General features: G+C 43.9%; 1 protein-coding gene and 2 long non-coding RNA genes across 5 annotated transcripts in view; 2 read left to right on the top strand and 1 right to left on the bottom strand.

Moving 5' to 3' along the window:
- Positions 1-741: 741 nt before the first annotated feature.
- Positions 742-26,115, bottom strand: part of LOC121847164 — a 50,293-nt gene continuing 24,919 nt past the window's right edge. Inside the window, exons 7-11 of the long non-coding RNA XR_006084091.1 lie at positions 9,236-9,290; positions 3,590-3,653; positions 3,270-3,452; positions 1,631-1,754; positions 742-1,481 (exon numbers count right to left, since the gene is read on the bottom strand). This is a non-coding gene — a long non-coding RNA (uncharacterized LOC121847164). The remainder of the gene's footprint in view (positions 1,482-1,630; positions 1,755-3,269; positions 3,453-3,589; positions 3,654-9,235; positions 9,291-26,115) is intronic.
- On the top strand, positions 12,752-13,922 carry LOC121847163 (Meckel syndrome type 1 protein-like). Of its 2 annotated transcripts, none has more exons than XM_042326901.1 (4): positions 12,752-13,187; positions 13,353-13,481; positions 13,610-13,703; positions 13,839-13,922. In XM_042326901.1, the coding sequence occupies exons 1-4, from the start codon at positions 13,075-13,077 to the stop codon at positions 13,911-13,913; spliced, it is 411 nt and encodes a 136-aa protein (XP_042182835.1). In that variant the 5' UTR covers positions 12,752-13,074; the 3' UTR covers positions 13,914-13,922. The 2 variants fall into 2 exon arrangements, with proteins under 2 accessions (XP_042182835.1, XP_042182836.1); XM_042326902.1 differs by having other exon boundaries at positions 13,610-13,763; positions 13,839-13,915.
- Positions 20,153-22,564, top strand: LOC121847165. Of its 2 annotated transcripts, XR_006084093.1 has the most exons (4): positions 20,153-21,144; positions 21,366-21,489; positions 21,639-21,889; positions 22,385-22,564. It is a non-coding gene; the product is annotated as an uncharacterized LOC121847165 (long non-coding RNA). The 2 variants fall into 2 exon arrangements; XR_006084092.1 differs by lacking the exon at positions 22,385-22,564 and having other exon boundaries at positions 21,639-22,002.

Below are 26,115 nucleotides of genomic sequence, written 5' to 3'. Positions count from 1 at the left end.
TACCTCTTTCCCTACTGTATTTCATTTATTTATTTTGCTCCTTTGCACCCCATTATTTTTATTTCTACTTTGCACATTCTTCCACTGCAAATCTACCATTCCAGTGTTTTACTTGCTATATTGTATTTACTTTGCCACCATGGCCTTTTTTTTGCCTTTACCTCCCTTATCTCACCTCATTTGCTCACATCGTATATAGACTTGTTTATACTGTATTATTGACTGTATGTTTGTTTTACTCCATGTGTAACTCTGTGTCGCTTTATCTTGGCCAGGTCACAATTGTAAATGAGAACTTGTTCTCAACTTGCCTACCTGGTTAAATAAAGGTGAAATAAATAAATAAAATAAAGACCATATTCAAATGAATAAAAACAAAAATAGAAAATGGTTTCCCATCTCAAGAGATTAAATAAAAAAATGACTACAATAAGTGCCTATTAAGTAAAGGCTGACCATAACAGGGTTTCATATTATATATATATATTAATTTTTTTTTCCTTTTAACCCCTTTATCTCCCCAATTTTCATGGTATCCAATTGGTAGTTAGTCTTGTCTCATTGCTGCAACTCCCTACGGACTCGGGAGAGGCGAAGGTAGAGAGCCATGCGTCCTCCGAAACACGACCCTGCCAAGCTGCACTGCTTCTGCACTGACACAATGCCCGCTTAACCCGGAGGTCAGCCACACCAATGTGTCGGAGGAAACACCGTACACCTGTGTGAACTTCATCTTCGTGGCATGCTAGCCTTCGTCTGGCGACCGTTTCAGCATGCATGCGCCCGGCCCGCCACAGGAGTTGCTAGAGCGCAATGGGACAAGGACATCCCTGCCAGACAAACCCTCCCCTAACCAGGACGACGCTGGGACAATTGTGCGCCAACCCATGGGTCTCCTGGACTCGAACCAGGATCTATAGCGGCACAGCTAGCAACTGCGATGCAGCGCCTAAGACCACTGCGCCACTCGGGAGGCAGGGTTTCATATTAAATCATGCATAAATCCCTTGTGACAAGGGGAATGGAAGCTTTTGAATTGGACGTTTCAGACAAAAAAATGAAATTGCTAAAAAATGTCTAGCCTTATCTATTGGTAACAGGGTTGACATATTATGCTCGACACACTAAGTTTTCCACCACAAAACAGAACTAGCTCACGAGCTCAACTAGCACCTGCATTTTGGAGCTATGTCTAAAAAGCTTTTTGTCTTTTACAACTCTCCCATTCACCTGTGTGAACTTCATCTTCGTGGCATGCTAGCCTTTTACCGGCTGCGGAGAGCCTTTTCTCTTTGCATTTTGTTGTGCACCAGGTTTTCATGTCTTTCCATGTGCTGTTTGTGAGAGCTGGCTCTGACCCATAACAGTCAATCCTCTTTGCCGGGAACCTTCTTTAGCACTTTACATTTTCCCAAATGCTTCCAAACTGATGCTTTCTTACAGCTGCTCTTAGTCTTGGGTTGAGAAGTCATTCTCCAAACCTAATCGTAAACAAAGAAACAATTAAAACACATGACGGTCCAACACAATAGGGGAGGGGGGCCTAGGGAAGGTAAGGGAGAGGAGATAAAAAGAATAGACTTCCTCCGTGTCAGGTAAGCAGTCTCGAAGTGTACCCTCACCAACTTACCGGACTGAGTGAGTTCTGAACATCCCTCGCTGTCCTCTGTTCCTGCATCCAAGTCTTCTTGGGCCTCTTTCTGGTGTCTGTCTTGACTCTTTAGTACGTTTTCTCAGTTCTTTCCCAGGCTTGCCTGAAAAACACAAAAGGATGGAACATACATAAGAGTAACAACAAATCCACATATTAGCAAGCAACGACATTACATTTTTGCTCAGCCTGGTAAGTTTGACGGTAGACTGCGGATGTTCCCTTGCTTACGAAAGCAGCCGGTGTCTACCGTCTCAGAATTACCAGGCTGAGTGAGTTCTGAACATCTGTCATTCGAGCTTTTGCTGTCAGGTTCATACTCACTGATGCAGCCGGTGTCACTCAGCTGGTGTTTTGTATCATATTTGTACAACAGCATGCTGATGATCTAGTTGCACAATCTACATAAGACATTCTAAATCAGCAGGTTTTGCATTGGTGGGGCTTTGGCTTGCTTGGTGACGTCACCAGGTGGTCTAAGTTAATAGACCAATTACAAAGAGTTTGAAATCTCTCTGCCAATAACAGCTCATTTTGAGGCTACATTTCCCTCCCATTAGTGGATTGATCCATGTTTAACCATGTTTTGAGGCTATAGAGTGTTTGTTTACATTTACTTTGTTTACCCACATTGAAGTAAAACTCAGCTTATATGCAGAGTTCTGATGGGGTACAACTGTTGAACTAAGCTCATGAGGCATTTATAAGTTATATTCTTCAAGAATCAATGGGTATATATCATTCAATTGCAGGTCAAAAAATTGATTTTGCAACTTTAAAATGCAGGAAATGAGGGGGTGGTTGACGGTTGGCTTACATACCCTGGCAAGAGAGATTCCTGCTTTTATCCATGTTCTGAGGAGAACAATTTTAAAATAGACATGTCATTAATACATGTATAGTATGACAGATTACCTATGACAGCAACAACTGTCTCTCCCAATCAAACCTTCCCTTCTAGCACCGCACTGTCTCTACCAGTCCTGCAGCAAATAAAACATGTTTTCACAACAAACAAACAAATGTATTTGGACCTTCCGGATATCCATATTTGAATAGTGAATAGTGATAGTGAATAGTGATATCCATATTTGAATAGCAAATGCCTATCCCTAGCTGCCATTTCAAAATACAATCACCTCTAAACAAAATGTCTCACATTGTGACTTGTGCAAATAACTCGGCATGCCACAGGAAAGCAACCGAGCTAGGACCACATTTGCATTACAATGTAGGTAGCTACCAGTAGCTAGTTTAACATTACTCCTATGGAGTTATTTAACATTATGCGCAACACAACATTCTTCCATATGAGAACATCTAAGACATCATAGCAAAGATAAGCAATGCAATAATAATCCATTCCGAAATGTATTAATGTCTACTCCAGCAACCTTTAGCAGCTAGCTGGCTAATTAACCTATCAGTATAGCCAGGAAAAATGGCTCGCTAGCTAGCTGCTAGCAAGCTAACATAATGCTTCAACATAGCTAATACTTTTCCATGCATCGACGAAATGTAGCCCGCTACAGCTACATTGGCCGAGTTATTGTTAAATAATAACGAAGCTAGGTAAATTCATTTAAAATAATATCGCTAGTAACTGCAAAATACTTACAGCTGAAATACACTGCTGTTTTCTTTATGAGCATGGTGAACTGAGGAAGCCGCATCCACATGTAGTGTTGTGGGGGAGGGGACAAGTTCCCCAAATAGACCCTGGCTTTGAATCAGGTTTGAATTCCCCCCGCGAATGGTCCTTGTTAGGTTTGGGGAGGGGAAGCTGATCCTAGATCTGGATCTAGGGGAAACGTCGCACCAGCACATGCAAAAGAGAGATGGGGAGAAAGGGGAGGAGAGAGAGCGTCGCTCTCAGGATTGACAGATCATGTACAAAATCTACCAGTAAGAAATTGGTTTCAGAATATAATATATTACCTTTAGCAGTTCTAATGTCTTCATTTGCCCCATTTCATTAGTCTTGTTGATTGATTGCTGACATCTAGTTTCACAGAAAAGATGGTGTTGATGAAGAGCATCCATCCATGTATAGACATAGTTCATACTGGTGGTCCTACCCATTACCCACTTCACTCCATTAACCCTAAACTTGCTGCTCACGTGGTGGTTTGTCTAAATGTATTTGACTTTAGGTTAGTTAAGGTTAAAGAAGGTAAAGATTGTGTTTTGCTGTGTTGGGAGCACTAAGTGGCAATGCTGCCTCACCCAGATCACACATTGCCCTATATATGTATATATTGTAGCAAGCTTAACCCAACACTTACCACCTGCTGATCTCTTGGTGTAATGGATAAGGTTGGCTTGCTAGTCGCTGGACCGGGGTTCGAGGCCCAGTTGGAGCTACCCCCAAATTTGTTACATTGGTATCAGAAGTGGGAAAGTGCCTGTGAAGCCATCAAAGATGTGTGTACACGTGAGAGACTTGCTATAAAGACGTGTGGGGGCATGCTCTCCCAAAGGAAGGAGGTCTCAACTGACTCACGTTCTGTAGCAACTTTAATCCAACACCGAGCGACAACATCGAGAGGTTTGGACATCTTGGCGTAGCACTTAAGGTGTTGGCTTGACAGTTGATGGACCCAGGTCCAAAACCTGTTTGGGGCGACTGCCTGAATTCACTAAAATATATTTGTTTGCCTACGGGCAGGGAGACCCGGGTTTGAGACAAAAAGGGGCATTACACCATTGCTGTTTGCAAAAAACACTACATTGGTGGAAGCAGTGGAATTGTGCTTTGGGAGAGGTGTGCACATTTCATGGGCAGGATCTGTACCTGGGCCTCCCATGGGAAAACCAGTGTCTTGACCATTAGACCAAGAGGTAATGCCCTCTTGAGCTGAGGGTGACACTGATTTTAAAGTTGCACGCAGGACTACCTCATTAACAGGTCATAAGACAGACTCATGTTTGCTACGCACATGGGATAGTGTAAAGGGAACTTTGCCTAGGAAGCCCATGCTAGAAGTGTCAGAAGGTGGAAGATAGAGAATTAGTCCAGTAACTGAAAGGTCACTGGTTTGAGTCCTGAGTCAGGCAACAAAACGTGTGATTTGATCTGAACTGGCAGATCTGTGACCAACCCCTTCAGAAAAACAAATTCCTTTTGTTCCCGTAACATGGACTAATAAAGTTGTACTGGTGCCAGAGAGGATGGCTGCCGTTTTATTGGCTCTTAACCAACCATGCTATTTTGTTTGTTTTTTCGCATTGATTGAAACTTATTTTGTACATAATGTTGCTGCTACTGTCTCTTATGACCGAAAAGAGCTTCTGGACATCAGAACAGCGATTACCCACCTTGAATTGGACAAATAATTTTTGTTTAATGAGTCAGACGAGAGGGATTTACTCCAGACACACTGAACAGGCCCTCATCCCCGTCATTTGTAGGAAAAAAATATGTAGATTTCGCAGAAGGAGATCGGGGTGCCATGTGAGGATTTGGCCACGAGTGGCTAATCTGCCTTGCCATCCGTACTGTTAGCCAACGTACAATAGCTGGAAAATAAATGAGACAAACTAAAAGCACGTATATCCTACCAACGGGACATTAAGAACTGTAATATCTTATGTTTCACAGAGTCGTGGCTGAACGACATCATAACATACAGCTGGCGGGTTTTACACTATCGGCAGGATAGAAAAGCATCCTCTGGTAAGACAAGGGGTTGCGGTCTATGTATATTTGTAAACAACAGCTGGTGCCCGATATCTAAGGAAGCCTCAAGGTTTTGCTCGCCTGAGCTAGAGTATCTAATGATAAGCTGCAGACCACACTATCTACCTAGAGAGTTTTCATCTGTATTTTAGGTAGCTGTCTACACATCACCACAGACCGATGCTGGCACTAAGATCGCACTCAATGAGCTGTATACCGCCATAAGCAAACAGGAAAACGCTCATCCAGAGGCGGCACTCCTAGTGGCCGGGGACATTAATGGAGGGAAACTTAAATCAGTTTGACCTCATTTCTACCAGCATGTTAAATGTCCATCCAGAGGGGGAAAAAAAATGTAGAACAACTTTACTCCACACACAGAGATGTGTACAAAGCTCTCCCTTGCCCTCCATTTGGCAAATCTGACCATAATTTTAACCTCCTGATTCCTGCTTACAAGCCAAAATTAAAGCAGGAAGCATTGGTGACTCGGTCAATAAAAAAGTGCTCAGATGAAGCAGATGCTAAACTACAGGACTGTTTTGCTTGCACAGACTGGAATATGTTCCTGGGATTCTTCCGATGGCACCACATTAGTCAACGGCCTCATCAATAAGTGCATCGATGACGTCGTCCCCACAATGACTGTACGTATATACCCCAACCAGAAGCCATTGAATTACAGGCAACATCTGCACTGAGCTAAAGGGTAGAACTGCCTCTTTCAAGGAGCGGGACTCTAACCCGGAAGGGTTGTGTATTGATATTCTAGTTTTGTCCCATTAGGGCACCTGTAAACCCCTTGCTTACCTACGTTGAAATGCTCGGAATGTTCTCCTGTGAAATGCATTAAACAATGCCCACGTTAATTTCTACTCCCGTCTCATGTCCTGTCCTTACATTAGTTGTATAAGTAATACAGTGTGCTATACAACAAAACTGGCGACGAGGAAGAAACGTTCTCACGTTTGTGCTCATCATCATCTTCTGCAGAAAGTCTGAGGTAAATTCGTAATTTTGGGGGCTGTAGAAAGGCGCAAACAAAACGTGGAGCTAGCCAGTCGAGTGATGCTAGCTAGCCTTTGATGTCACAGCAACGAGAGCCTCGAGGGATAGGAAGAGTTTCGCTGCGGGAGAAAGTGAAGTCAGCGTGAGTTAAAAGAAAGGAAAAAAAAGGGTCTGGGAGTAAAGGATCGTCTGAAAAGTGTGAGAGAGAAAAATAAACTGAAAATGTCTGCATTGATTGGAAATATAGGAACATTTTATGAATCTGTGGAACAATGGAGTTCTTACACAGAACGTTGAGTACTTTGTGTTGGCATGGAATTAAAGCAGAAGTCGTTGTGCCAACATTTTTGACTGTTATGGGAGGAAAAACATTCAATCTTCTGCGCAGCCTAGTAACGCCTGAAAAACCTGGTGATAAATCACATGATGAAATTGTGGCTACCTTAAAAGGACATTATTCTCCCAAACTACTGATAATCGCAGAGAGATTATGGTTTCATAAGAGAAATCAAGAGGAGGGGCATCAATCTCACAGTTTGTGGCTGTATTGAAACAGTGATCTGAACACTGTGAATTTGGGCGATCAATGAGTGACACTATACGTGATAGGTTCGTGTGTGGCATGCGCAGCAAGGCAATTCAGAAATGCCTTTTGACTGAGAGTAACTTAACATTGCAGAGAGCAATAGAAGCGAGTACGTCAATTGAAATGGCAAATAAAGACGCACAACAGCTAAGTGCATCGACCAAAGTGCATAAGGTAGGTGTCTACGGAGTTTAAAAAAACAAGGCAGGAGGTGGGAAGCCATGCTATCGCTGTGGGAAACCAGGTCACCAAGCAGAGGAGTGTTGGTGCAGAGACTTAGACTGCAGAAGTTGTGGAAAAAAGGGTCACATCGAACATGCATGTAAAAACAAAATGACACAATCAAACAAAAGTACTGAACAAAGGAAAAGCGACTTCAGGAAGTACAAAAAGAAAGTGCATAAAATGGAGCACACAGAGGATGAACAAAATGATACCCTGTCTGAAGGGGAAGAATCTTTGCATGTTATGTCAATTTCAGACAATGGATACTGGGTGACACCACTACTAGATGGAAACGCAGTACGGATGCAAGTGGACACTGGAGCAGCCATATCTTTGCTGTCTGAGGCTGTATACAAGGAGAAACTACATCACCTCACACTACAGCCCACAAAGATGACGCTGAAAACATACACCGGTGAGATTGTTCCAGTGAGAGGAAGTGTGATTGTTACAGTGGAGCTCAACAAACAGAAGGTAAAGATATCACTCTACATTGTGAAAGGCAACCATCCAGCATTGCTAGGACGCACATGGCTGGAAAAGATCAAACTAAACTGGCAGGAAATTCATCAACAACATTATGCACAGATAGAGCGTGAAGCACTTGCCATTGTGGCTGGAGTTAAGAAATGTTAACAGTTTCTGTTTGGCCAATGATTCACACTGCTGACGCCTCACCTCCATCGTTGGTCCCCACACCGGCATTCCGTCGCTTGCAACCAGCCACATGCAGCAATGGGCGTTATTGTTATCTGCTCACCAGTACGATATCAACACCAGTGGTGATAACACCAACACCTCAAAGCTCATCACTAAGCTAAGGACCCTGGGACTAAACCCCTCCCTCTACAACTGGATCCTGGAACTGACGGGCCGCTCCCAGGTGGTAAGGGTAGGTAACAACACATCCGCCACGCTGATCCTCAACAGGGGGCACCTCGAGGGTGCATGCTCAGTCCCCTCCTGTACTCCCTGTTCAGTCATGACTGCACGGCCAGGCACGACTCCAACACCATCATTAAGTTTGCCGGTGACAACAGTGGTAGGCCTGATCACCGACAACGACGAGAAAGACTATAAGGAGGTCAGAGACATGACAATGTGGTGCAAGGACAACAACCTCTTCCTCAATGTGATCAAGACAAAGGAGATGATTGTGGAATACAGGAAAAGGAGGACTAACCACGCCCCTATTCTCATCGACGGGGCTGTAGTGGAGCAGGTTGAGAGCTTCAAGTTCCTTGGTGTCCACATCACCAAACTATCTTGGTCCAAACACACCAAGAGGCGTGAAGAGGGCACAACAAAGCCTATTCCCCCACAAGAGACTGAAAAGATTTGTCATGGGTCCTCAGATCCTCAAACAATTCTACAGCTGCACCATCGAGAGCATCCTGACTGGTTGAATCACTGCCTGGTATGGCAACTGGTCGGACTTTGACCGCAAGGCACTACAGAGGGTAGTGCGTACGGCCCAGTACATCACTGGAGCCAAGCTTCCTGCCATCCAGGACCTCTATACCAGGCGGTGTCAGAAGAAGGCCCTAAAAACTATCAAAGACTCCAGCCACCCTAGTCATAAAATGTTCTCTCTGCTACCACATGGCAAGCGGTACCGGAACGCCAAGTCTAGGTCCAAAAGACTTCTTAACAGCTTCTACCCCCAAGCCATAAGACTCCTGAACAGCTATTCAAATGGCTACCCAGACTTTTGCACCTCCCCACTGTTTTAAGCTGCTGCTACTCTTTGCATAGTCACTTTACCTCTACCTACATGTACATATTACCTCTATTACCTCGACTAACTGGTGCCCCCGCACATTGACTCTGTACCGGTACACCCTGTATATAGCCTCGCAATTGTTATTTTACTGCTGCTCTCTAATTATTTGTTACTTTTATTTAAATGATCTATTTTTTACTTAACACTTATTTTTCTTAAACCGCATTGTTGGTTAAGGGCTTGTAAATAAGCATTTCACTGTAAGGTTGTATTCGGCGCATGTGACAAATAAAATTGGATTTGAGATGACCTTTGCTGACGAAACAACTTGTGTTAAAGATCTGTCACAAACTACATGCATACCATTTCAGTCCTGGCCAACCAAGCTGTTGAGGTAGTCTTTATGACGTACATAACGCTGAAAGGAGGAAAAGAGAGGAGAGGTCATCGTCATAGGAAAAACTCTAACCTGCCTGAAAGGCTATAATAATATTTAATCAGTGTACTGTATGTACATGCATAAGGACAAATCTGACATGAGGCCACTTTGGGATACAAAAACATCTTCCAAGTTTTGATTTTGGGATGAATTATAATACAAGTATTATTACAGTGCACCAACAGTGAATAACACTACACACTCAGTCACTCACGTCTATATATGCACTGTTGCTGTTCCGTCTCCTCTGGTCTGACGCCACACCTCCCTCTTCTCCCCCTCCGTCTCAACCTTGGGTGCAAACACACATAACACAGTAAATGGCTGGGAATGTATGAATTCTGCTACCAAGTAAGTGACCCTTACTTGAGCTAGGGGTAAAACATTTTGACTTCAGCAGGTGCGGGTCACTGGCCTGTAGGGCACCTTGCCTTTGTTGAAGTCTGGTTTGATGGTAACCACTCCATTTCCATCTGCTCTTATCGTGCACAACAAGCATTCCTTCTCCTTTTGGCCAAGTCTGAGAAATACAATAATAAAAGGCCACTTTTCAATGCCTGAATTGGAATCTACTTCAAAGTTATTACATACAAAGCAGTGTAATAAGTGTATAGGCTACATAGTGGTTTTTCCCCTTGTGCTACTCACTTGCCTGCTGGTCCCAGGTTCCCCATGATGTGTATGGTCTGTACAGGTGTGTTGACCATGTGGCTGGTCTTCACAAAGTCCTCAGAGGGGTCCCAGGTAATCAGCCTGGACTTGGGGATGGTGCTGTCACTGCAGACCAACAGAATACCACAAACACATTTTGCATACAAGGGTATGGTGTAATGTGAACATAGCGGTACACTGTTTGTCTTCAAAGCAGCACGACGCATCAATGCTGCTTCAATTACATTCACTTTAAAAATAATTCACTTTGGTGAGTAACAGGGACCTACACTGGGTGTCTGTCCTGTCGTCTGTGTCTGACATTGGCCATCCTATGTGCCAGTAAGGTAGGATTGGACTTGACCTGCGTCACCATACTCTGGGAATGCTGTAGTGAGGACATCAAAAACAGCTTTAAAACACTAATGTTTCTTTTGGACAGAAAATAGGTAAATGCTTTGTTTTGAATAATGAAAACGTCTGCTCCAGCTCCCTCTCTCTTCGAGGTCGCCAGGCTGCTCATCATTACGCACAACTGTCACCATTTTTCCAGACTCCCTGGACTCCATACGTCATTGATTACCTCCCCTATATCTGTCACCCCTATTCCCATGTCTGCATTGTTGTTGTTTTGTTTCTCTTGTCCAGACACTGTCTTTGTTTCATGTCTATACTTGCTTCCTGACTCCCACGTCTTTGGTTACAGAACAGAAATGGAGATTCTGTTGAAAACCACCCCTTCCCAATTGGTGTAGCAGTCAGAATCGGTGTAGGTGAAAATCCTGCAGTTCCATCTGCCCCTGGTCCGCTCCTGAGCCATGATCTGTGTGGTATTGTCTCTCCAGCGGAGTCTGGCATACTGACTCACTCTGGAACAAAACCACTTCATATGTGTGCACACACACACACACACACACACACACCTTACTATGCAACATCAAACTATCCTAAACAGTAAATTCTTATTTGTTATAAGGACACTGACTGAACAGCTTCTCCTGCCAGCCTACCACTAACTCCTCATCATTTCTGGCTGAAACAAAACCAAGATGTTGTGGTCCATATCTAGTCACCACGAAAATGACATCTACTCAACTAAGAAGCATCTGACATATTTCTGTTTCAAAACACCTAACATCATCTTCCTGTTTCACAACAGTGTTAACACCTGATTGAGCCTGTGAGTTGAGGGTGTCCAGCTCAATGCCTCCCCTCTCCTGTTGAGTCCAAACCTGCTGCTGAAGGTGTTGGGAGAGGACTGCTGTGGAGGTGACTCTCTGAATACGGATCCTGTAAACACCATTGTAAATATAAACAAAGTAAACAGGATTCTAGCTAGCTAAATGCCATGTTTTCATGGCAAACTCAGGGATCAGGTCAAGCAATATACTGGGTGTTGATCATCATCATCTGCTTTGAGAGCTAACGTTAGCTAACGACAGTGTCTTGCTTGTATGGCAATGCAAGGACTAAAAGCCACACAACGGCCAACTGCAACTTACTTAATTGTAAGGTTTTTGACAGCATCCCGGGAACGATAGGCAGCCTCTCCGGTGTCGGGGCTCAAGCCGTCTGCCATGTTGTAACATTGGGAACTTCATTGATGGCTAGCTAACTAGCTAGGTTAGCAACATACACACACACTATGTATACAGCAGCAGGCAATTTTGCCAATTTTGTAGCAAGTACTTTTCGCAAGGCGAGCAATACAACTATTTATTGGTTCTGGCAGACAGTTGTTACCATGCAACGAGCAGACGCTTGCGAAAAGTACTTGCTACAAAATTGGCAAAATTGCCTGCTGCTGTATACATAGCGCGCGTGTGTGTATGTTGCTAACCTAGCTAGTTAGCTAGCCATCAATAAAGTTCCCAATGTTACAACATGGCAGACGGCTGGAGCACCGACACCGGAGAGGCTGCCTATCGTTCCCGGGATGCTGTCAAAAACCTTACAATTAAGTAAGTTGCAGTTGGCCGTTGTGTGGCTTTTGTCCTTGCATTGCCATACAAGCAAGACACTGTCGTTAGCTAACGTTAGCTCTCAAAGCAGATGATGATAAACACCCAGTATATTGCTTGACCTGATCCCTGAGTTTGCCATGAAAACATGGCATTTAGCTAGCTAGAATCCTGTTTACTTTGTTTATATTTACAATGGTGTTTACAGGATCCGTATTCAGAGAGCCACCTCCACAGCCCTCTCCCAACACCTTCAGCAGCAGGTTTGGACTCAACAGGAGAGGGGAGGCAGTGAGCTGGACACCCTCAACTCACAGGCTCAATCAGGTGTTAACACTGTTTTGAAACAGGAAGATGATGTTAGGTGTTTTGAAACAGAAATATGTCAGATGCTTCTTAGTTGAGTAGATGTCATTTTCGTGGTGACTAGTTATGGACCACAACATCTTGGTTTTGTTTCAGCCAGAAATGATGAGGAGTTAGTGGTAGGCTGGCAGGAGAAGCTGTTCAGTCAGTGTCCTTATAACAAATAAGAATTTACTGTTTAGGATAGTTTGATGTTGCATAGTAAGGTGTGTGTGTGTGCACACAATATGAAGTGGTTTTGTTCCAGAGTGAGTCAGTATGCCAGACTCCGCTGGAGAGACAATACCACACAGATCATGGCTCAGGAGCGGACCAGGGGCAGATGGAACTGCAGGATTTTCACCTACACCGATTCTGACTGCTACACCAATTGGGAAGGGGTGGTTTTCAACAGAATCTCCATTTCAGTAACGGTTCTGTAACCAAAGACGCTGGGAGTCAGGAAGCAAGTATAGAGGAGGATTTATTAATAAATAGACATGAAACTAGAGACGAACAGTGTCTGGACAAGAGAAACAAAACAACAACAATGCAGACATGGGAATGAAACTGAGGAAGTGACAGATATAGGGGAGGTAATCAATGACGTGATGGAGTCCAGGTGAGTCCGATGAAGCGCGGGTGCGCGTAAAAATGGTGACAGTTGTGCGTAATGATGAGCAGCCTGGCGACCTCGAGCGCCAGAGAGAGGGAGCTGGAGCAGACGTGACAATTTCATTATTCAAAACAAAGCATTTACCTATTTTCTGTCCAAAAGAAACATTAGTGTTTTAAAGCTGTTTTTGATGTCCTCACTACAGCATTCCCAGAGTATGGTGACGCAGGTCAAGTCCAATCCTACCTTACTGGCACATAGGATGGCCAATGTCAGACACAGACGACAGGACAGACACCCAGTGTAGGTCCCTGTTACTCACCAAAGTGAATTATTTTTTAAAGTGAATGTAATTGAAGCAGCATTGATGCGTCGTGCTGCTTTGAAGACAAACAGTGTACCGCTATGTTCACATTACACCATACCCTTGTATGCAAAATGTGTTTGTGGTATTCTGTTGGTCTGCAGTGACCGCACCATCCCCAAGTCCAGGCTGATTACCTGGGACCCCTCTGAGGACTTTGTGAAGACCAGCCACATGGTCAACACACCTGTACAGACCATACACATCATGGGGAACCTGGGACCAGCGGGCAAGTGAGTAGCACAAGGGGAAAAACCACTATGTAGCCTATACACTTATTACACTGCTTTGTATGTAATAACTTTGAAGTAGATTCCAATTCAGGCATTGAAAAGTGGCCTTTTATTATTGTATTTCTCAGACTTGGCCAAAAGGAGAAGGAATGCTTGTTGTGCACGATAAGAGCAGATGGAAATGGAGTGGTTACCATCAAACCAGACTTCAACAAAGGCAAGGTGCCCTACAGGCCAGTGACCCGCACCTGCTGAAGTCAAAATGTTTTACCCCTAGCTCAAGTAAGGGTCACTTACTTGGTAGCAGAATTCATATATTCCCAGCCATTTACTGTGTTATGTGTGTTTGCACCCAAGGTTGAGACGGAGGGGGAGAAGAGGGAGGTGTGGCGTCAGACCAGAGGAGACGGAACAGCAACAGTGCATATATAGACGTGAGTGACTGAGTGTGTAGTGTTATTCACTGTTGGTGCACTGTAATAATTCCTCCTTTCAGCATTATGTACGTCATAAAAGACTACCTCAACAGCTTGGTTGGCCAGGACTGAAATGGTATGCATGTAGTTTGTGACAGATCTTTAACACAAGTTGTTTAGGCTAGCAAAGGTCATCTCAAATCCAATTTATTTGTCACATGCTTGAATACAACCTTACAGTGAAATGCTTATTTACAAGCCCTTAACCAACAATGGTTTAAGAAAAATAAGTGTTAAGTAAAAAATAGATCATTTAAATAAAAGTAACAAATAATTAGAGAGCAGCAGTAAAATAACAATTGCGAGGCTATATACAGGGTGTACCGGTACAGAGTCAATGTGCGGGGGCACCAGTTAGTCAGGTAATAAATTAATATGTATGTAGGTAGAGGTAAAGTGACTATAGAGTAGTAGCAGCTTAAGTCATGGAGGGTGTAAAAGTCTATGTGAAATGGGCTTTGAAGAATGCCCAGGAGCTCCAGGGCTTAGGTGGTAAAGCTGTTAAGAAGTCTTTTGGACCTAGACTTGGCGTTCCGGTACCGCTTGCCATGTGGTAGCAGAGAGAACATTTTATGACTAGGGTGGCTGGAGTCTTTGATAGTTTTTAGGGCCTTCTTCTGACACCGCCTGGTATAGAGGTCCTGGATGGCAGGAAGCTTGGCTCCAGTGATGTACTGGGCCGTACGCACTACCCTCTGTAGTGCCTTGCGGTCAAAGTCCGACCAGTTGCCATACCAGGCAGTGATTCAACCAGTCAGGATGCTCGATGGTGCAGCTGTAGAATTGTTTGAGGATCTGAGGACCCATGACAAATCTTTTTCAGTCTCTTGTGGGGGAATAGGCTTTGTTGTGCCCTCTTCACGACTCTTGGTGTGTTTGGACCAAGATAGTTTGGTGATGTGGACACTAAGGAACTTGAAGCTCAACCTGCTCACTACAGCCCGTCGATGAGAATAGGGCGTGGTTAAGTCCTCCTTTTCCTGTATTCCACAATCATCTCCTTTGTCTTGATCACATTGAGGAAGAGGTTGTTGTCCTTGCACCACATTGTCATGTCTCTGACCTCCTTATAGTCTTTCTCGTCGTTGTCGGTGATCAGGCCTACCACTGTTGTCACCGGCAAACTTAATGATGGTGTTGAGTCGTGCCTGGCCGTGCAGTCATGACTGAACAGGGAGTACAGGAGGGGACTGAGCATGCACCCTCGAGGTGCCCCCGTGTTGAGGATCAGCGTGGCGGATGTGTTGTTACCTACCCTTACCACCTGGGAGCGGCCCGTCAGTTCCAGGATCCAGTTGTAGAGGGAGGGTTTAGTCCCAGGGTCCTTAGCTTAGTGATGAGCTTTGAGGTGTTGGTGTTATCACCACTGGTGTTGATATCGTACTGGTGAGCAGATAACAATAACGCCCATTGCTGCATGTGGCTGGTTGCAAGCGACGGAATGCCGGTGTGAGGACCAACGATGGAGGTGAGGCGTCAGCAGTGTGAATCATTGGCCAAACAGAAACTGTTAACATTTCTTAACTCCAGCCACAATGGCAAGTACTTCACGCTCTATCTGTGCATAATGTTGTTGATGAATTTCCTGCCAGTTTAGTTTGATCTTTTCCAGCCATGTGCGTCCTAGCAATGCTGGATGGTTGCCTTTCACAATGTAGAGTGATATCTTTACCTTCTGTTTGTTGAGCTCCACTGTAACAATCACACTTCCTCTCACTGGAACAATCTCACCGGTGTATGTTTTCAGCGTCATCTTTGTGGGCTGTAGTGTGAGGTGATGTAGTTTTCTCCTTGTATACAGCCTCAGACAGCAAAGATATGGCTGCTCCAGTGTCCACTTGCATCCGTACTGCGTTTCCATCTAGTAGTGGTGTCACCCAGTATCCATTGTCTGAAATTGACATAACATGCAAAGATTCTTCCCCTTCAGACAGGGTATCATTTTGTTCATCCTCTGTGTGCTCCATTTTATGCACTTTCTTTTTGTACTTCCTGAAGTCGCTTTTCCTTTGTTCAGTACTTTTGTTTGATTGTGTCATTTTGTTTTTACATGCATGTTCGATGTGACCCTTTTTTCCACAACTTCTGCAGTCTAAGTCTCTGCACCAACACTCCTCTGCTTGGTGACCTGGTTTCCCACAGCGATAGCATGGCTTCCCACCTCCTGCCTTGTTTTTTTAAACTCCGTAGACACCTACCTTATGCACTTTGGTCGATGCACTTAGCTGTTGTGCGTCTTTATTTGCCATTTCAATTGACGTACTCGCTTCTATTGCTCTCTGCAATGTTAAGTTACTCTCAGTCAAAAGGCATTTCTGAATTGCCTTGCTGCGCATGCCACACACGAACCTATCACGTATAGTGTCACTCATTGATCGCCCAAATTCACAGTGTTCAGATCACTGTTTCAATACAGCCACAAACTGTGAGATTGATGCCCCTCCTCTTGATTTCTCTTATGAAACCGGAATCTCTCTGCGATTATCAGTAGTTTGGGAGAATAATGTCCTTTTATTAAGGTAGCCACAATTTCATCATATGATTTATCACCACGTTTTTCAGGCGTGACTAGGCTGCGCAGAAGATTGAATGTTTTTCCTCCCATAACAGTCAAAAATGTTGGCACAACGACTTCTGCTTTAATTCCATTTGCCAACACAAAGTACTCAAAACGTTCTGTGTAAGAACTCCATTGTTCCACAGATTCATAAAATGTTCCTATATTTCCAATCAATGCAGACATTTTCAGTTTATTTTTCTCTCTCACACTTTTCAGACGATCCTTTACTCCCAGACCCTTTTTTTCCTTTCTTTTAACTCACGCTGACTTCACTTTCTCCCGCAGCGAAACTCTTCCTATCCCTCGAGGCTCTCGTTGCTGTGACATCAAAGGCTAGCTAGCATCACTCGACTGGCTAGCTCCACGTTTTGTTTGCGCCTTTCTACAGCCCCCAAAAATTATGAATTTACCTCAGACTTTCTGCAGAAGATGATGAGCACAAACGTGAGAACGTTTCTTCCTCGTGTATAGCACACTGTATTACTTATACAACTAATGTAAGGACAGGACATGAGACGGGAGTAGAAATTAACGTGGGCATTGTTTAATGCATTTCACAGGGAGAACATTCCGAGCATTTCAACGTAGGTAAGCAAGGGGGTTTACAGGTGCCTAATGGGACAAAACTAGAATATCAATACACAACCCTTCGGGTTAGAGTCCCGCTCCTTGAAAGAGGCAGTTCTACCCTTTAGCTCAGTGCAGATGTTGCCTGTAATTCAATGGCTTCTGGTTGGGGTATATACGTACAGTCATTGTGGGGACGACGTCATCGATGCACTTATTGATGAGGCCGTTGACTAATGTGGTGCCATCGGAAGAATCCCAGGAACATATTCCAGTCTGTGCAAGCAAAACAGTTCTGTAGTTTAGCATCTGCTTCATTTGAGCACTTTTTTATTGACCGAGTCACCAATGCTTCCTGCTTTAATTTTGGCTTGTAAGCAGGAATCAGGAGGTTAAAATTATGGTCAGATTTGCCAAATGGAGGGCAAGGGAGAGCTTTGTACGCATCTCTGTGTGTGGAGTAAAGTTGTTCTACAATTTTCCCCCTCTGGATGGACATTTAACATGCTGGTAGAAATGAGGTCAAACTGATTTAAGTTTCTCTCCATTAATGTCCCCGGCCACTAGGAGTGCCGCCTCTGGATGAGCGTTTTCCTGTTTGCTTATGGCAGTATACAGCTCATTGAGTGTGATCTTAGTGCCAGCATCGGTCTGTGGTGATGTGTAGACAGCTACCTAAAATACAGATGAAAACTCTCTAGGTAGATAGTGTGGTCTGCAGCTTATCATGAGATACTCTAGTTCAGGCGAGCAAAACCTTGAGGCTTCCTTAGATATCGGGCACCAGCTGTTGTTTACAAATATACATAGACCGCAACCCCTTGTCTTACCAGAGGATGCTTTTCTATCCTGCCGATAGTGTAAAACCCGCCAGCAGTATGTTATGATGTCGTTCAGCCACGACTCTGTGAAACATAAGATATTACAGTTCTTAATGTCCCGTTGGTAGGATATACGTGCTTTTAGTTTGTCTCATTTATTTTCCAGCTATTGTACGTTGGCTAACAGTACGGATGGCAAGGCAGATTAGCCACTCGTGGCCAAATCCTCACATGGCACCCCGATCTCCTTCTGCGAAATCTACATATTTTTTCCTACAAATGACGGGGATGAGGGCCTGTTCAGTGTGTCTGGAGTAAATCCCTCTCGTCTGACTCATTAAACAAAAATTATTTGTCCAATTCAAGGTGGGTAATCGCTGTTCTGATGTCCAGAAGCTCTTTTCGGTCATAAGAGACAGTAGCAGCAACATTATGTACAAAATAAGTTTCAATCAATGCGAAAAAAACAAACAAAATAGCATGGTTGGTTAAGAGCCAATAAAAACGGCAGCCATCCTCTCTGGCACCAGTACAACTTTATTAGTCCATGTTACGGGGAACAAAAGGAATTTGTTTTTCTGAAGGGGTTGGTCACAGATCTGCCAGTTCAGATCAAATCACACGTTTTGTTGCCTGACTCAGGACTCAAACCAGTGACCTTTCAGTTACTGGACTAATTCTCTATCTTCCACCTTCTGACACTTCTAGCATGGGCTTCCTAGGCAAAGTTCCCTTTACACTATCCCATGTGCGTAGCAAACATGAGTCTGTCTTATGACCTGTTAATGAGGTAGTCCTGCGTGCAACTTTAAAATCAGTGTCACCCTCAGCTCAAGAGGGCATTACCTCTTGGTCTAATGGTCAAGACACTGGTTTTTCCCATGGGAGGCCCAGGTACAGATCCTGCCCATGAAATGTGCACACCTCTCCCAAAGCACAATTCCACTGCTTCCACCAATGTAGTGTTTTTTTGCAAACAGCAATGGTGTAATGCCCTTTTTGTCTCAAACCCGGGTCTCCCTGCCCGTAGGCAAACAAATATATTTTAGTTTTAGTAAAGGTTTTGGACCTGGGTCCATCAACTGTCAAGACACCTTGAGTCAGCTGAGATGTCCAAACCTCTCGATGTTGTCCGGTGTTGGATTAAAGGCTACAGAACGTGAGTCAGTTGAGACCTCCTTCCTTTGGGAGAGCATGCCCCACACGTCTTTATAGCAAGTCTCTCACGTGTACACACATCTTTGATGGCTTCACAGGCACTTTCCCACTTCTGATACCAATGTAACAAATTTGGGGGTAGCTCCAACTGGGCCTCGAACCCCGGTCCAGCGACTAGCAAGCCAACCTTATCCATTACACCAAGAGATCAGCAGGTGGTAAGTGTTGGGTTAAGCTTGCTACAATATATACATATATAGGGCAATGTGTGATCTGGGTGAGGCAGCATTGCCACTTAGTGCTCCCAACACAGCAAAACACAATCTTTACCTTCTTTAACCTTAACTAACCTAAAGTCAAATACATTTAGACAAACCACCACGTGAGCAGCAAGTTTAGGGTTAATGGAGTGAAGTGGGTAATGGGTAGGACCACCAGTATGAACTATGTCTATACATGGATGGATGCTCTTCATCAACACCATCTTTTCTGTGAAACTAGATGTCAGCAATCAATCAACAAGACTAATGAAATGGGGCAAATGAAGACATTAGAACTGCTAAAGGTAATATATTATATTCTGAAACCAATTTCTTACTGGTAGATTTTGTACATGATCTGTCAATCCTGAGAGCGACGCTCTCTCTCCTCCCCTTCTCCCCATCTCTCTTTTGCATGTGCTGGTGCGACGTTTCCCCTAGATCCAGATCTAGGATCAGCTTCCCCTCCCCAAACCTAACAAGGACCATTCGCGGGGGGAATTCAAACCTGATTCAAAGCCAGGGTCTATTTGGGGAACTTGTCCCCTCAAATGTGGATTCCTCAGTTCAATGCCATAAAGAAAACAGCAGTGTATTTCAGCTGTAAGTATTTTGCCGATATTATTTTAAATTTTCCTGGCTATACTGATAGGTTAATTAGCCAGCATGGAAAAGCTGCTATGTTGAAATTATGGTTAGCAGCTGGAGCCAGACATTAATTACATTTGCTGGAGTAGACGGAATGGATTATTATTGCATTGCTTATCTTTGCTATGATGTCTTAGATGTTCTCATATGGAAGAATGTTGTGTTGCGCATAATGTTAAATAACTCCATAGGAGTAATGTTAAACTAGCTACTGGTAGCTACCTACATTGTAATGCAAATGTGGTCCTAGCTCGGTTGCTTTCCTGTGGCATGCCGAGTTATTTGCACAAGTCACAATGTGAGACATTTTGTTTAGAGGTGATTGTATTTTGAAATGGCAGCTAGGGATAGGCATTTGCTATTCAAATATGGATATCACTATTCACTATCACTATTCACTATTCAAATATGGATATCCGGAAGGTCCAAATACATTTGTTTGTTTGTTGTGAAAACATGTTTTATTTGCTGCAGGACTGGTAGAGACAGTGCGGTGCTAGAAGGGAAGGTTTGATTGGGAGAGACAGTTGTTGCTGTCATAGGTAATCTGTCATACTATACATGTATTAATGACATGTCTATTTTAAAATTGTTCTCCTCAGAACATGGATAAAAGCAGGAATCTCTCTTGCCAGGGTATGTAAGCCAACCGTCAACCACCCCCTCATTTCCTGCATTTTAAAGTTGCAAAATCAATTTTTTGACCTGCAATTGAATGATATATACCCATTGATTCTTGAAGAATATAACTTATAAATGCCTCATGAGCTTAGTTCAACAGTTGTACCCCATCAGAACTCTGCATATAAGCTGAGTTTTACTTCAATGTGGGTAAACAAAGTAAATGTAAACAAACACTCTATAGCCTCAAAACATGGTTAAACATGGATCAATCCACTAATGGGAGGGAAATGTAGCCTCAAAATGAGCTGTTATTGGCAGAGAGATTTCAAACTCTTTGTAATTGGTCTATTAACTTAGACCACCTGGTGACGTCACCAAGCAAGCCAAAGCCCCACCAATGCAAAACCTGCTGATTTAGAATGTCTTATGTAGATTGTATTTTCAATCAGCAACTATCAGGAAGTTACACTGATAACATTTTTTCATAGTTTCATCAGCTGTTGTACAAATATGATACAAAACACCAGCTGAGTGACACCGGCTGCATCAGTGAGTATGAACCTGACAGCAAAAGCTCGAATGACAGATGTTCAGAACTCACTCAGCCTGGTAATTCTGAGACGGTAGACACCGGCTGCTTTCGTAAGCAAGGGAACATCCGCAGTCTACCGTCAAACTTACCAGGCTGAGCAAAAATGTAATGTCGTTGCTTGCTAATATGTGGATTTGCTGTTACTCTTATGTATGTTCCATCCTTTTGTGTTTTTCAGGCAAGCCTGTGAAAGAACTGAGAAAACGTACTAAAGAGTCAAGACAGACACCAGAAAGAGGCCCAAGAAGACTTGGATGCAGGAACAGAGGACAGCGAGGGATGTTCAGAACTCACTCAGTCCGGTAAGTTGGTGAGGGTACACTTCGAGACTGCTTACCTGACACGGAGGAAGTCTTTTCTTTTTATCTCCTCTCCCTTACCTTCCCTATGCCCCCCTCCCCTATTGTGTTGGACCGTCATGTGTTTTAATTGTTTCTTTGTTTACGATTAGGTTTGGAGAATGACTTCTCAACCCAAGACTAAGAGCAGCTGTGAGAAAGCATCAGTTTGGAAGCATTTGGGAAAATGTAAAGTGCTAAAGAAGGTTCCCGGCAAAGAGGATTGACTGTTATGGGTCAGAGCCAGCTCTCACAAACAGAACATGGAAAGACATGAAAACCTGGTGCACAACAAAATGCAAAGAGAAAAGGCTCTCCGCAGCCGGTAAAAGGCTAGCATGCCACGAAGATGAAGTTCACACAGGTGAATGGGAGAGTTGTAAAAGACAAAAAGCTTTTTAGACATAGCTCCAAAATGCAGGTGCTAGTTCTGTTTTGTGGTGGGAAACTTAGTGTGTCGAACATAATACGTCAACCCTGTTACCAATAGATAAAGGGGCTAGACATTTTTTAGCAATTTCATTTTTTGTCTGAAACGTCCAATTCAAAAGCTTCCATTCCCCTTGTCGCAAGGGATTTATGCATGATTTAATATGAAACCCTGCCTCCCGAGTGGCGCAGTGGTCTTAGGCACTGCATCGCAGTTGCTAGCTGTGCCACTATAGATCCTGGTTCGAGTCCAGGAGACCCATGGGTTGGCGCACAATTGTCCCAGCGTCGTCCTGGTTAGGGGAGGGTTTGTCTGGCAGGGATGTCCTTGTCCCATTGCGCTCTAGCAACTCCTGTGGCGGGCCGGGCGCATGCATGCTGACACGGTCGCCAGCGAAGGCTAGCATGCCACGAAGATGAGTTCACACAGGTGTACGGTGTTTCCTCCGACACATTGGTGTGGCTGACCTCCGGGTTAGCGGGCATTGTGTCAGGAAGCAGTGCAGCTTGGCAGGGTCGTGTTTCGGAGGAGATGGCTCTCTACCTTCGCCTCTCCCGAGTCCGTAGGGAGTTGCAGCAATGAGACAAGACTAACTACCAATTGGATACCATGAAAATTGGAGAGATAAAGGGTTAAAAGGAAAAAAATTAACAAAAGAATATAATATGAAACCCTGTTATGGTCAGCCTTTACTTAATAGGCACTTATTGTAGTCATTTTTTTATTTAATCTCTTGAGATGGGAAACCATTTTCTATTTTTGTTTTTATTCATTTGAATATGGTCTTTATTTTATTTATTTATTTCACCTTTATTTAACCAGGTAGGCAAGTTGAGAACAAGTTCTCATTTACAATTGTGACCTGGCCAAGATAAAGCGACACAGAGTTACACATGGAGTAAAACAAACATACAGTCAATAATACAGTATAAACAAGTCTATATACGATGTGAGCAAATGAGGTGAGATAAGGGAGGTAAAGGCAAAAAAAGGCCATGGTGGCAAAGTAAATACAATATAGCAAGTAAAACACTGGAATGGTAGATTTGCAGTGGAAGAATGTGCAAAGTAGAAATAAAAATAATGGGGTGCAAAGGAGCAAAATAAATAAATGAAATACAGTAGGGAAAGAGGTAGTTGTTTGGGCTAAATTATAGGTGGGCTATGTACAGGTGCAGTAATCTGTGAGCTGCTCTGACAGTTCGTGCTTAAAGCTAGTGAGGGAGATATGTGTTTCCAGTTTCAGAGATTTTTGTAGTTCGTTCCAGTCATTGGCAGCAGAGAACTGGAAGGAGAGGCGGCCAAATAAATAATTGGTTTTGGGGGTGACCAGAGAGATTTTCCTGCTGGAGCACGTGCTACAGGTGGGTGATGCTATGGTGACCAGCGAGCTGAGATAAGGGGGGACTTTACCTAGCAGGGTCTTGTAGATGGCCAGTGGGTTTGGCGACGAGTATGACGCGAGGGCCAGCCAACGAGATGAGCGTACAGGTCGCAATGGTGGGTAGTATATGGGGCTTTGGTGACATAACGGATGGCACTGTGATAAGACTGCATCCAATTTGTTGAGTAGGGTATTGGAGGCTATTTTGTAAATGACATCGCCGAAGTCGAGGATTGGTAGGATGGTCAGTTTTACAAGAGTATGTTTGGCAGCATGAGTGAAGGATGCTTTGTTGCGAAATAGGAAGCCAATTCTAGATTTAAATTTGGATTGGAGATGTTTGATGTGGGTCTGGAAGGAGAGTTTACATTCTAACCAGACACCTAGGTATTTGTAGTTGTCCACGTATTCTAAGTCAGAGCCGTCCAGAGTAGTGATGTTGGACAGGCGGGCAGGTGCAGGCAGCAATCGGTTGAAGAGCATGCATTTAGTTTTACTTGTATTTAAGAGCAATTGGAGGCCACGGAAGGAGAGTTGTATGGCATTGAAGCTTGCCTGGAGGATTGTTAACACAGTGTCCAAAGAAGGGCCAGAAATATACAGAATGGTGTCGTCTGCGTAGAGGTGGATCAAAGACTAACCAGCAGCAAGGGCAACATCATTTATGTATACAGAGAAGAGAGTCGGTCCAAGAATTGAACCCTGTGGCACCCCCATAGAGACTGCCAGAGGTCCGGACAGCAGACCCTCCGATTTGACACATTGAACTCTTATCAGAGAAGTTGTTGGTGATCCAGGCGAGGCAATCATTTGAGAAACCAAGGCTGTCGAGTCTGCCGATGAGGATGTGGTGATTGACAGAGTCTAAAGACTTGTTTCTTATCAATGGCGGTTAAGATATCGTTTAGGACCTTGACTACACTCAATAAGTAGGAGTAACTTACAAAGCTCTGGACATTGTTCTTTTTTTTATGACTTGAGCCTGTTCTCGGCTATACTGGTCTGTATTTCTGCCATGCTGTCTATATTTTCGGCCATCTCTCCTGTGCATTTCTTGAATGCCACTTTCAACCTCCAAGTCATTCAGCCAACTGTCCAGGTCTACTGCCTTAAGATCACCTTCACTGCAGTTTCTCTTCATCACTTGGATCAGTGCCCTCACCTGCTCGCCCATCCTCTTGATCTTCGTAGCCACGTCTTCATCCCTCAGTCTCTCCTTCCTCCTCCCCATCCACTTTGCAATCCATCCTCTACAGCATCTCTCATTCTTCTTCTGCCTCTTGGTTGATGTCCTCACCATCATTGTGCGTCTTCAGACCTTCCTCCAGGTTGAGTTCTATTGAGGTCAGGTTCTCTTTGATCCTCCTCAGACTCTCCTCGTTAGTGTTTGTCCACTGTGTCTTCTTGTCCAGCTGCTGCCTGCAGGGCCAGACAGTGGGGACCACCTCCATCTGGCGTGACACCTTCTTCAGGTCACTCACAGAGGCAGAGAGGAGGATGTTGGGCTTGGCCACAATAATCTCAACAGATATAGGGTCAAAACACTGAGATGTGACGAGCGCACACACAAATTTAAGAGATGCCTACCAGTCGATGGTCCTTCAGTGGTCCTTGTGGTTCCTTTGGAGGCTCTGGACTGTCCTCAGTAGAGGCGTCATTGCCATCATCAAGCTGTGTGTCAGAGAGCTAGCTGGTCATAGTCCATTCTCCACATTCAGTGAAAGAGTTACTCAAAAATGTGCGTGTGTAAGTGGGGGGGGGGAGAGACAGACAGGTCATCGTCCTCGTCCATTTCCCTCACTTCAAACTTTGTCACTTTTCCATCCTCAACTTTCAGCGGTGGTGTCCTCTTTTCATGATCCTCATCATCACACTGTGTATCAGAGTCAACATGTCAGAGACCATCCTCCTCACAGTGATGTCACTCAACAGACATGTACAGTAGGGTACAACTCTTTTACCTCCGATTCACAGTGAGTGAAGGAGTAGATGGAAAAGTCATCAGAACTGGAGGATGAGATCACGTCATCATATTTTCTCTCTATCAGCCGATTCACCCTTCCAGACTGAGGAGACAGAGAAAGGCATGTACTCATGGCAGCCATAGAATACACTGGCATTGACCCTCAAGGAAATGTAGAATATGTAGGCAATCCAACATGGTTGTACAAGTAGTGAGTAATACATGGGTAACTGAAAATGCAATAAATGCAACTCCCATAACATTAGGGGTGGGGCTAAAGACCTTCCATAGAATAGGATTCTTTAGCATCTCGAATGGATGATTGTCAATTCAACCAAGCCAACCAAAATGGCCATATGAATCAACAGATTGATCTATCTGTTGTGTGTAATGGAACAGCAGAGATGACCTGGCTGAGAGGCTTTGGATTGATGTTCCATCCGTCCCTGGATGTCTGGTCCTGCCCACAGCTCACAATGATTGGCTATAAACAGTAAAGAATTAATTAAACACTGCTTTGCTCATTGCAGAATGTATAACTAATGTGCATGTGTTACTGATTTCAGTTTGAAATGACTTACAGGTTTTGTTCTTCTGTACACCTTGTCGGTTGGCCACATCACAGAATCAGGGGTGTTTACCCTCATTGGATTAATCCGTCAACACATCACTCAATTTAAAAGGTGATAATATAACAAAAACAAAAACAGACATGTATTGTATATTTACCACATAATGGCTGTGTCTTAAAGCTCTTTTGATTCTCTCATTATTACGATCCATTGCTTTCTGGGGGAAACATTTCCATCAATA

Source organism: Oncorhynchus tshawytscha, linkage group LG09, assembly GCF_018296145.1.
Source record: "Oncorhynchus tshawytscha isolate Ot180627B linkage group LG09, Otsh_v2.0, whole genome shotgun sequence".
In the NCBI taxonomy this organism is placed as follows: Eukaryota; Metazoa; Chordata; class Actinopteri; order Salmoniformes; family Salmonidae; genus Oncorhynchus; species Oncorhynchus tshawytscha.
The sequence above is the reverse complement of the archived record's forward strand: the minus strand, read 5'-3'. Positions and strand labels throughout refer to the sequence as shown.

Bases quoted from the DNA above. Each gene is read 5' to 3' on its own strand.
- LOC121847163 (XM_042326901.1), top strand. From the start codon at position 13,075: ATGTCCTCACTACAGCATTCCCAGAGTATGGTGACGCAGGTCAAGTCC. The intron at 13,188-13,352 runs GTAGGTCCCTGT...GTTGGTCTGCAG, and splicing joins CGACAGGACAGACACCCAGT to TGACCGCACCATCCCCAAGT. The intron at 13,704-13,838 runs GTGCCCTACAGG...TTTGCACCCAAG, and splicing joins CAGACTTCAACAAAGGCAAG to GTTGAGACGGAGGGGGAGAA.